This window comes from Helianthus annuus, chromosome 2 (assembly GCF_002127325.2).
Source record: "Helianthus annuus cultivar XRQ/B chromosome 2, HanXRQr2.0-SUNRISE, whole genome shotgun sequence".
Classification (NCBI taxonomy): domain Eukaryota; kingdom Viridiplantae; phylum Streptophyta; class Magnoliopsida; order Asterales; family Asteraceae; genus Helianthus; species Helianthus annuus.
This window is the reverse complement of record NC_035434.2, coordinates 133645051-133656818: the sequence shown is the minus strand read 5'-3', so window position 1 is coordinate 133656818 and position 11768 is coordinate 133645051. Positions and strand designations below refer to the sequence as shown.

Below are 11768 nucleotides of genomic sequence, written 5' to 3'. Positions count from 1 at the left end.
ATATCATTATCTTTTTTGGACTTTTTGGCTTCCTTTAAGCTTTCATTACTACTAATATAAGATGAACTGGGTCGGCCCACTTCACATTTTTTGAATTTCTTTCTTTTAGCCACATTCGAAACTGGGGCACCGACATTAACCTCTGCATTTAATAAGTCAAAGTCAAAGTTGACAGCTGGAACAAAATCCTTAACACTCACGTTCGAATTCAAATTCCTATCAATCATGGGAGTTGATTGGCACTCATTATTGTCATCATTAATACAATTGTTACTTTCCAAATTAATTGGAACAACGTTACTGATGACGTTATCTTCGTCTCCGGCTGGGTTGACCGGTTGAACCTCCGGCATTTGTTCGTCGTTAGCATCTTCGGTTTCATCAACAACGTCCGCCGCATTATTAACATCATCCGCCAAACTAGCATCTTATTCGACATGCTTAACTTCGTAAAAATCGGGGACCCAATCACCGAGTTCCTCCATAATCCATACCCGAAACTTCCGATTGTTCCAATTCAAAATAATTTCTTCAGAAACCTTCTTACCATCACCCACCAAGACCCCAACATACTCGAACGACAAATCCGCATCCTCTTCCGATCTATTAGCCTTATGGACTACTTTACCAAACATCCCCCCGACGACATTAATCACATCACTGGTTAATAGATGCAAGGGAATACCCTGCACCTTCAACCACGCCAACCGTTCAAAACCCAGCGATTGACCTTCCCATAAACTAATCATAGAAAACCTGTCGTTTACTAATTTAGCTGCCTCGAGAACGGACGCAGCAGTCTCCGAGTCTTCAAAGGAAATCAGCATATTGAGTCCTCCAAGATACTGCACCTTACCCAAACCAGGGCAAATGTCGTTCAGGATGACATAGATGTTTTTCAAAGCTTCCAGATTGCGCATTCTTACTACTATAGCTCTTCCATGCATTGTTGAAAAAGCACTGACATGGTTGTCAATAGTAATAGATTTGCCCACGAGCATGTCTTTAAACGACCTATCTCCTGTTTCAATCCTTGAACCTGATGGTTCTACACCATGTTTAACGTTCGAATTCACTGTTTTTGTAGGAGCCGGAATATCTCTCCCTGTGTTTATTTCACCGTCTTCTAAAACAAACCGAGCAATATTGAACCATAACTTACCATCGCCCATACGAATGCTTCTCAGGTTCTTCTTGAGCAATTCCTCCTTATCCTTCACGTCCAACAACGAAACAAACCCAAACCGGTTACCTCCTCTATCTCTTTTTCTAGCAATATACAAATCGAATATCTGCCCGAACATCCGAACTTTCTCCGATAAATCAGATTCACTACATTTCTCCGGGAGATTAGTGACGAAAATCTTCGTAATACGACATTGGATGGTCTCCGGAATTGGTTTCCGGTGACGTTGACAATACATTTTTTATTAAATTAGAGACTTAGAAGAGAAAAAAATAAATAAAATGAAAAGAAAAAAAAGTTAATTCACCATAGTAAATTAAAAAAGAACGTTATGGTCTTCTAAAAGTTATTTAAAAAAAACATCAACACAAATTTATTAACAAATTTCATATCCAAATTTATAACAAAATCAATGTTTTAATATTGTAACATAAAGCCATAAATGACAAACATTTAAACATTTAAAGCCCCAGCAAGACCAGTACAAATCCACAAAGCGGGAATTGACTCAAAATAACACACACTCAACATCAAGAATCAATAAAATAAAAATATTTTAATTTTAATTCGTATATAATAAAAGGAAAAGAAACAGATTCAAAAAAGAACCAGTAGTCAGTCAAGCAAGCATCTCCCTCATCATTTCTTTCCATATCCTCTGTCTAAAGAAAACAAAAAAAATTCAGTTTCAAGATTTGAAATTTAGAACACAAACACTTTTCTTGATTTTATTTCTTTTTTCAACAAAATGGTATTAAATTCTGTTCAAGATTCTGGTCAGAGATCTTTTTAAGGTGTGTTATCTTTCCCATTTTGTGTTTTCAGTTTTTAATATTATTTGCTCATCTGGGTTCATGTAGATCTGTCAAGAAATGCTGTAATTTTCATTTTTTTAGAGATTTAGTTGAAATTAGAATCTGGGTTTATCACATTTAGGGGAAATTTACTAACTTGCAGTGATTCTGACAGCACTAGGGCTTGATATCTTTGATTGGATTATTAGGGTTTTAACAGGTTTCAAGAACTGCAGGTTGAGATTAACTGAATTTACGAAATTACCCAAAAACCCTTTTGTAAAGTTTGGTGAAATCTAGCAATGTACTATAGTAATGAGCTGAAAATCAAGTTCTACTTTCTTGACATAGAGTTATTCACCAGTGTAAAGGTTGGTTTAAAAAACGAAACGCCTCAGGGTCTTGAGGCGGTGCTTCATGTACATGTGGGTCAACATTGGTCAAATATAGGGTCGGTAGGAGGCTTATGTAATTGACATGTAGCTTTTGGTTAATTGGTTGTATATGAAGCTTATCTGGTTGTACATAGAGCAACTGCTGCTCACATACGTGAAGCTTTCGCCACCTGCATCGCGCCTCGGCTTTCGAGACCTGAACACCTCGGATGGCATAGTTATTAGTTACACCCCACCTTATATTTTCTATTTTTACATGTAACAGTAATGTAACCCAAATCCGGTTATGAACTCAGAAAATGGCATACTTAATTGTTATATTTTCAAAAAAAATTTACAGTTATAGTCCTTCAAATAGTAATTAAAAAAATATTTCTATTTTCAGCACTATCCAGATACATTCAAGGAAACAAGTGTTCAGCTAGTTTATCATGAACATGCACCCCGACAGATATGGGAGTGGAAACGGGCAGTTAAACGGATCAAACTATCTTAACGGTGGTGATGATAAACACACAGATGACACTAGAGGCATTGTTGAAGGTAACACACATCTTTTTTGTATTATTTTGACATCTCCGTATCTGTCACTTGTTATTTGAGTATTTATAATTTTATAAACAAAAAAATGGAGGACAAATATTTCATGAGTTAAAGAAAATAAACCTTGATATATTAGATTATTTTGTTTAATATATTACGTCTTTTTAATCAGGCGATCTACCTGCCTCTAACATGCCAGAAATGACGAAAGTAAACAATTTACAGAACGCATCTTCTCAGTCACTCTTTCATATTGTTCATAAGATTCTCGATGACAGCATTGAGAACCGTAAAGAGGATGTACCAGATGTAAGGCGATCATTACGTTATGATATTATTGACAGCTAATTATCATATTTTTTACAACAACTTTATACATTCATCTTCTATTGTGTAGAGAGTTGCCTGCGTATTGAAGAAGCTCGTTCAATTGATTGAGCAACGGAGTTTGAAACAAGCGGAAGAGTTCAAGAAGGTAAAACTTGAAGCTTTTTTCACATGTAAAATGTAAATTCCACTTAATAATAATACTAATAAACGACGTTTTTCTTGTTTTTGTATTTTTGTTTCTGTGGGTTTAGCAAAACAAGTTGTGCAAGACTCGTGAAGACAAGTATCAACTGAAAATGAGAGTGTTCAAAACTCTCGTAACAGGGGCTATGGACGAGAATGAGGTAGGTGGCAGTGGCATGCTGTTTTACCTATTAATTAGTTTTTAGAGTAAAGTACATGGATGGTCCCTGTGGTTTGCGCTTTGTAATGTATTTAGTCCCCAACTTTTGCCAAAAGTACACGGATGGTCCTTGTGGTTAACTAAAATTTTGGATTTAGTCCCTGGTTTTTCAAAAGTACACGGATGGTCCCTATGGTTTGCAGTTTGCACTTTGTAACGAACATTTAGTCCCCAACTTTTGCCAAAGTACACGGATGGTCCCTGTGGTTTGCATTTTGTAACACATTTAGTCCCCAACGTTTGGTGACTAAATGCGTTACAAAGTGCATACCAAAGGGACCATCCATGTACTTTTGGCAAAAGTTGGGGACTAAAGCGTTACAAAGTGTAAACCACAGGGACCATCCGTGTAATTTAAAAAAGCTAGGGACTAAATCCAAAATTTTGGTTAACCATAGGGACCACCCGTGTACTTTACTCATTTTTTTTTATTATTTCTGCTAGGTCCTTATGAATCAGCTCCAGTGTATAAAGGTTTGTTTTTTGATCTTTTGCATGGTCATTACTGTTTTCCTGTTCCTTTGTGACAAGCGGGTGTCGTTGACTTACGTCAAATATTATATATGGCAAGATGGACTGGTCGGGCAAAATGGGTAATGGGTCAAAGTAGGTTGGGGCTGAAACGAGTCATTTTACCTTTTTACGATGAGTCTAAACAAGCCGGTTGGATTGGGTTGACAAGCAAAACTTTTTTGCTCATATGACTTAAAACAATATTATTACAACAGTAATCCAATTTTTTGAATAAAACGATTTAGTAGCTTCTATGCTTAAAAAAACATTGGATGACTTTAAAAACAATATATTTATTTTGAAATTAAATTTTATGTATTTTTCATCAGAAAGATGATTACGAAGAGTCCAACAAAAATAAATAATATCATTAACACAAACTGAAATTGAAATGGTCAAATGAGACATATAGTATAACTATGATTTCAAATTTTAAAAAAATAAAAACAGTAAAATAAAAATAGAACATAAAAAAAACCTTTAAGTAAACGAACACATATGGACATAAACGTGCGGACATAAATGAACACATTACTGAACGTTCACGAACGAACACAACCTCTGTTTATGTTCGTTTGTTTAACTTATCGAACGAAATTTCTTGTTCGTGTTTGTTCATTTATTAAACGAACGAACAAACATAAACGAACTTCCCGCGAAAGATTCACGAACTGTTCGCTGAACGTTCGGTTCGTTTACGGCCCTAATCAGTTAGCTGAACTTTTTAGTTGACCCATGTGAGCGAATCGGCCCATTCATTAGTAAATGAGTCGACGTGCCTTTTTTACTTTTTGTCATCAAGTTAATATGTTTTTGCAGACTGAGAAGACTATGGTAGAGGAGAAGAAAAAGCTTGAAGATGTAGAACTAGTTACGTTACGGAAAGAAAACAACGGCTTTAACTTAGAAATTTCAAGATTAGAGAAGGAGCTAGAAGCCACAAGAGAAACATACGAAAATCGTTGTCGACAGCTTGAAACACACACCATTGAAACTAAATCCGAGCTAGAGGAAAAGATTATAAATCTTGAGGATCTTCTCACTCATTCAAGAAAGAAGGTGAAAGAACTCGAAAAGTTTACGGAATCCAAGTTTTTACGATGGAAAAAGAGAGAGCGCAGTTACAAGAAGTTTTTGGATTTTCAGCATGGATCTTTAAAGGTTTGTATTTGAGTTAATTGCTCGGATGGTCCCTGTGGTTTCACGTTTTTTCACGTTTAGTCCCCACCTTTTGCAAATAACAGTTATGCTCCCTATGGTTTGTCATTTTGTTACTCGGATAGTCCCCTGATATTTACTCAGGGGACTAACCGAGTAACAAAATGACAAACCATGGGGAGCATACCTGCTATTTCCAAACTAACTGACATCTACTCAGGGGATTATCCGAGTAACAAAATAACAAACCATAGGGAGCATACCTGCTATTTTCAAAAGGTGGGGACTAAACGTGAAAAAACGTGAAACCACAGGGACCATCCGGGCAATTAACTCGTTTGTATTTTCTTTTATGACTTGTCTTCAATTCTATAATGTTTGATATTTTAATGATCCAAGTATTTTTGGATTATATAAACATGTGAGAATTATATTTTTGATTTAATTACTTTCAGGAATTGAGGATGGGTTCTGAGTCGATTAAGCAAGAAGTTTTGAAGACACAACAAATTTACTCAAAGGAAATGAACCAATTTGGTAAATTTTCAGCTATACACAGATCCTGTCAGACGTATGAACCCGAACACAACATGAATGTTTGCGGGTTGACACGAACACGACTCGTTTAACCTGCAATTATATTTATTTATTTTAGTATATTTATATTTACAAATACTGATATTACAACTAAAATACAAAGGTATATAAAACTACATTTTAATTAGCTTATGTATTATTTTTAACTTTTAATATTTTGACATTAAAGAAAGCAAACGGGTTAAATGGGTCAACTCACCTTTTTATCTAAATGTGTTTGCGGGTTCGACCCAAACCCGTGAATTTCATCATTGGTTTAACCACTTTTGTATATTACTTTGAACAGGAATGAAGATTCAGGGGCTTGTAGACGCTGCACAAAATTACCACATGGTTCTAAAAGAAAACCGGAAATTATACAACGAAGTCCAAGATTTGAAAGGTATTGTAATGCAGAAAGAGATAATCTGTACTTTTGTTAAAATTTATTATTTCTTTTTTTTTTTAAAAGAAACTTTTGATTTTTAAACAGGGAATATTAGAGTCTACTGTCGCATAAGGCCATTCCTCAAGGGTCAAAGTAAAAAACAAACCACTATAGAGTATATTGGCGATAATGGCGAATTGGTTGTAACAAATCCCTCAAAGATAGTCAAAGAAAGCCACCGCGTATTCAAATTCAACAAGGTCTTTAGTCCTACAGCAACACAAGGTACTTCTTCTACAATGTTTGAGTAAAATGCCATTTTCGTCCCTGAGGTTTGGCCAAATTTGCGACTTTCGTCCAAAGGTTTGTTTTTTCGCATCTGGATCAAAAAGGTTTGAAATCTTGCAATTTTCATCTGACTTGTTAACTCTATCCATTTTCTCCGTTAAGTCAGGGTATTACCGTCTATTTAGACATTTTTTATTAAACTAAAAACACTATAAGAAATAAAGTCAACAGAGGTGGATCTTTATCTTTATAGCGTTTTTAGTTTAATAAAAAAGTCTAAAAATACGGTAATACCCCTGACTTAACGGAGAAAAATGGATGGAGTTAACGGGTTGGATGAAAATTGCAAGATTTCATACTTTTTGGATCCAAATGCGGAAAAACAAACATTTGGACGAAAGTCGCAAAACTGGCCAAACCTCATGGACGGAGATGGCATTTTACCGCAATCTTTTTTGTAATAGCTAAATTATGTTTTTGTATAAAATTATGATTTTTGTTTTACATAAAATTATGTTTCTTGTAGAGGAAGTTTTTGTTGATACTCAGCCGCTCATTCGGTCAGTGCTAGATGGATATAACGTGTGCATATTTGCATACGGTCAAACAGGCTCCGGGAAAACATATACTATGGTTAGTTTTGTTGCTTGTACGAGTTTGTTAAAAGAGGTTGATTTTCCAAGTTTGACTTTTTTTCTTTTGGTTCATAGAGTGGGCCTAATGTATCATCTCCAGTAGATTGGGGGGTCAACTATCGCGCCTTAAATGACCTGTTTCATCTCTCTCAAATCAGGAGAAGCTCATTCGAATATGAAATCGGTGTGCAAATGGTTGAGATCTATAATGAGCAAGTTCGTGATTTGTTATCGTGTGATACCGTTCAAAAAAGATATCCTTCAATTCTAACTTCCTATCTTGACCATCTATATAATTATCTGAGTAAAGTAAATGGATGGTCCATGTGGTTTACCAAAATTTGGGTTTTGTTCCCTAGCTTTCTAAAAGTACACGAATATCCCTGTGGTTTGCACTTTGTAACACATTTAGTCCCCAATGTTTTCCAAATGTACATGGATGGTCCCTGTGATTTGCACTTTGTAACACATTTAGTCCCTAACTTGGACCTGCTAAAACCTTTGAATTTGTTGGCTGGTGACTAAATGCATTACAAAATTTAAACCACAAGGACCATTCGTGTAATTTTGGAAAGCTAGGGGTCTGATCCAAAATTTTGGTAAACAGCAGGAACCATCAGTGTACTTTACTCTATTTTATTTTCTTATATATATATTGTTATTATATCTTTAGAGTTATACCTTGACTTTCACACACTTGGGATATGGAGTTCTACCCAACCGAACGGGTTAGCCGTCCCTGACGCTAGCATGCACCCGGTTACATCAACTGCAGATGTCCTCGAGTTAATGAACGTTGGGTTAATGAACCGGGCTGTAGGTGCCACCGCGTTGAACGAAAGGAGCAGCCGGTCCCACAGGTTGCGCTTTCGTGTACATCTTTTCATAAAAAAAGTTATTTTCTTTGTTGAATTTCATTAACAACGAGCTTTTCAAATGTTTTACGGTTCAGTGTCTTAACTGTTCATGTTCGTGGAACGGATCTCGAAACCAACGCGGGTTTACGTGGTAACTTGCATTTGGTTGATCTCGCTGGTAGTGAACGGGTGGACCGATCTGAAGCAACCGGTGAGAGATTAAAAGAAGCTCAACATATTAACAAATCTTTATCTGCTCTTGGAGACGTTATTTTTGCACTCGCACAAAAAAGTCAACACGTACCCTACAGAAACAGTAAACTTACTCAAGTTTTGCAAAGCTCTTTAGGTACTCAGCATGTTAAAAGTAAAAACCTTTATATATCGATGATTATACCATTTAAATTATTTTTTTATTTTTTATTTTTATTTTTATAGGAGGTCAAGCAAAGACTCTTATGTTTGTACAGCTAAATCCTGATGTGGAATCATTCTCTGAAACCATAAGTACCCTGAAATTTGCTGAACGCGTCTCTGGTGTCGAGTTAGGTGCGGCCCGTAGCAACAAAGAGGGGCGGGGCGTTCGAGAGCTCATGGAACAGGTACGATTTTTTGCGGGTTAACCCGACTGGACACGTTTTAACCCGGGATCGTTTTTATCCAATGTAGGTGACTAATCTAAAAGATGCACTGACCAAAAAAGACGAGGAGATAGAATGCTTACGGCTGAGACAGAGCGCAAGTACTGTGGATTTACAGCCCAACAACAATCCATCATGTGAGAAAAGCGTAAATCTGGGCCCAAAAGCAGCTTCTGACATCGATACTTGTTCAGAGTTCAGTGATAATGATGAGTTCAGACAGTCAAGATTTGTTACAACAGTTGGCGTTAACGATGATATCGAGCTTTTGGGATTAGGTGATGCAGATTCCGAAGGGAGATTAAGTGATGTATCTGACGGTGGTGTTTCAGTGGGAACAGAAACCGACGGTTCAATGAGTAGTATTGCTGAGCTAACTCGTTTCCCTGAAGGCGCAAAAGCGCGTGTTGAGCACCAACAGAAGTGAGTCTCTGTTGTATATTTTGGCTGCTTATTTCTTCGGTGTTTACTTGATTTGTGGTCTACTGGTTTCAGGCCCATTGTACCTGCTAAACTTCCAAGACCACCACAAAAGACCGCATCTTCTTCTCGTAAACCGGTGCAGGCCGCTCCGTCTGCACAAAGACACGGGTTAATAGCATCTTCTAGACCTTCATTAACCACGGGGGTCCCACGTACTCCATCAAGTATGTCAACTCACTTTTGTGTTACAGTAGATGTAGAAAAATGTATGGGTCAAGTTGACCCGTATTTTGGGTGAGGTTCAACTATGTTTGCCTCATACAACCCATTTGACCCGTTAGAGATAAAGCATAACCCAAATTCACATCTGATATGGGATCTTTAAACATAATTTACTTAACCCCATCATTTTCATATTTTAAAATAATAACACCTCTTATAAAAGTCAAATTAATATAATTTTCATATAAAGTTGAAACTTGTGTCGTCTTTCGGTGACGAGAGATAAATGTCAACTGTCACTCCATTTTTGTGCAAACTTACTAAATTCTCTATTTGTTCTCTGTTTTGTTGAATGACTTTACAGGTTCTGTTACGAGAAAGTCGATTTCTGGTGGTTCTTTACTTAAATCCGGTGCACGATGGTGAAAGTCAAACATTATTGCCTTGACTGTATCTTGTTCATGAACTTTAGTTCTTGAAAAAACCCTAGTGTTTGCGAGTTAATCTAGAAATAGATCAAACCTGTGTAGAATGTAAGTCTAAATTGGGTCAACTGTCTTGACCACATGTTAGGGAATGATTTTTGTTGCATGTTCATGATTTGGTAACATGTAACTTTAGTTTATTTTCTACAATATGGTAACATGAAACCACATATGAACTGTGAGGAGTAGAACAAAGAAAGAAAAAAAATGTTATATGGTAACATAATATCAAAGCTAAAGTAAAAACATAGGTGGGTACCGGTATTCGAAGATAAATCAATGCAAAATACCATACTGTACCAAACCAGTACTAGTACTATACCCAACGTACTGATCTTGAAAAACACAAAAAGTGGGTACTGGAGATGATTAGGTACGGTTCGGTACCAGTACACTATAGGTTTGGTATTCGGTACCAAATACTCATCCCTAGTTAATGTGATTCTTATGATTTTCTACTTGCAAAAAGAATTTGTATTAAAAGTCTATATAGTTGTATAGATGACATTCTATTTTTTTATTTGATAACTTTGTTTGCACATAATGCATTATTTTACTTGGTGTTTCTTAATGTAATTGTTTTTCTAAAATTACTTTTTGAGTCCCTGTGTTTTATGTGTTTTAACTAGTTGAGTCCAAGAGTCTCTATAAGCATTTTCTTTAACCATTTGAGTCCAAATTTCTAACTCCATCCACCAAGTTTGTTAACTGCAAGGGTAATTTGGTCATTTACACACAAAGTACAAGTCTTATATACATAAAAGTATAAGGAACAAGTCTTTAATGCATAAATATTTTAATATTATATATATTGTTATACACACATAGACATTTCACACACCTGTCCATCCCTCCTCTCTTTCTCTCTACCCCTACCACCACCATTAATACCCCACCGCACCACCACCATTCCCACCGCACCTCCATAACTATCACCATCTTCCGTTGACCGTCAACCACCAGACACCGCCTGCAAACCTGGCCTCCAATAATTAATAATCACCTCAATAATTAAAATGTAAAAGCCTCTTTCATTACAGATAAGTTCTATGCACAGAAAGGTAAACTAAATCCAACAATAAACAAGAAACATACAATCAACATTATTTCCAAAACAGAAAAAAAAAAACCCTAAACATATGGACGTTGACTAGTCAACAAAGCTTGAATCTTTAACAATTTTGGTATTGAAACATAGGTTTAGATCAAGAAAGATGCAACGATTGAAATGGGTATGTGAAAAAAGTAGTAATAAAGATTGAATCTTGAAAGATGAAACTTACTTATTACCCTTAATCTTGAACCAAGTTTCAGCACAATGTTTATGAGCAGCAGCTAAATTATCTTTACAAGAACAACCCAACTCAATAGGACTCCCATTCTTAGAATCTTGATTGGTTAAATCAATATTCAAATGACAAATCCTACAATCCCCTTCAATCTTTGACCAATGTACCTTATCATTGTGGGCCGCTCCACCACCACTTTCTAGATCCACAATCGAGAAATCTGACACCGTGGATTCCCTCCCTTTCTCCTCCTCATCAGATACCACCGCCCCTACAATCTCAATGTTGGCTGCGGTGGAATGACGGCGGGAGTGGTCTTTAGCTTCCAAATCGAGTTGGGCTGGTTATAAAGTTGCCATTTTGGGAATGAATCTATGTATGAATTAAATAGTAGCACAGAGCACGGGAACATATGGTGGTGATGCGACGGTGACGGTGGTAGCGGTGGTGACGGTGGTGGTACTGGTGTGGTTGAGAGAGAGAAGGAAGAGAGATGAGGAGGAGAAAGAAATCAGTGATGTTTGTGGGTATTGTTTCTCTCTATATCTACTAATAATAATAGTAATAATAATATAATAAAGGGCATTTTAGTCTTTTAACAAAAAACTAACAGAAAATTTAAACGAAGTTAGAAATTTGGAC

The 11768-nt window shown here is 36.4% G+C and overlaps 1 protein-coding gene across 1 annotated transcript; it reads left to right on the top strand.

The window, feature by feature from the left end:
* Window positions 1–1843: 1843 nt before the first annotated feature.
* Window positions 1844–9960, top strand: LOC110886345 (kinesin-like protein KIN-14J). The gene is made up of 18 exons (XM_035983557.1): window positions 1844–1980; window positions 2761–2918; window positions 3091–3227; window positions 3316–3393; window positions 3500–3592; window positions 4096–4125; window positions 4984–5325; window positions 5778–5859; window positions 6206–6301; window positions 6392–6571; window positions 7101–7207; window positions 7285–7463; window positions 7905–8069; window positions 8162–8415; window positions 8505–8668; window positions 8736–9130; window positions 9203–9354; window positions 9717–9960. The coding sequence occupies exons 2-18, from the start codon at window positions 2807–2809 to the stop codon at window positions 9776–9778; spliced, it is 2628 nt and encodes an 875-aa protein (XP_035839450.1). The 5' UTR covers window positions 1844–1980; window positions 2761–2806; the 3' UTR covers window positions 9779–9960.
* The last annotated feature ends 1808 nt before the right edge of the window (window positions 9961–11768 follow it).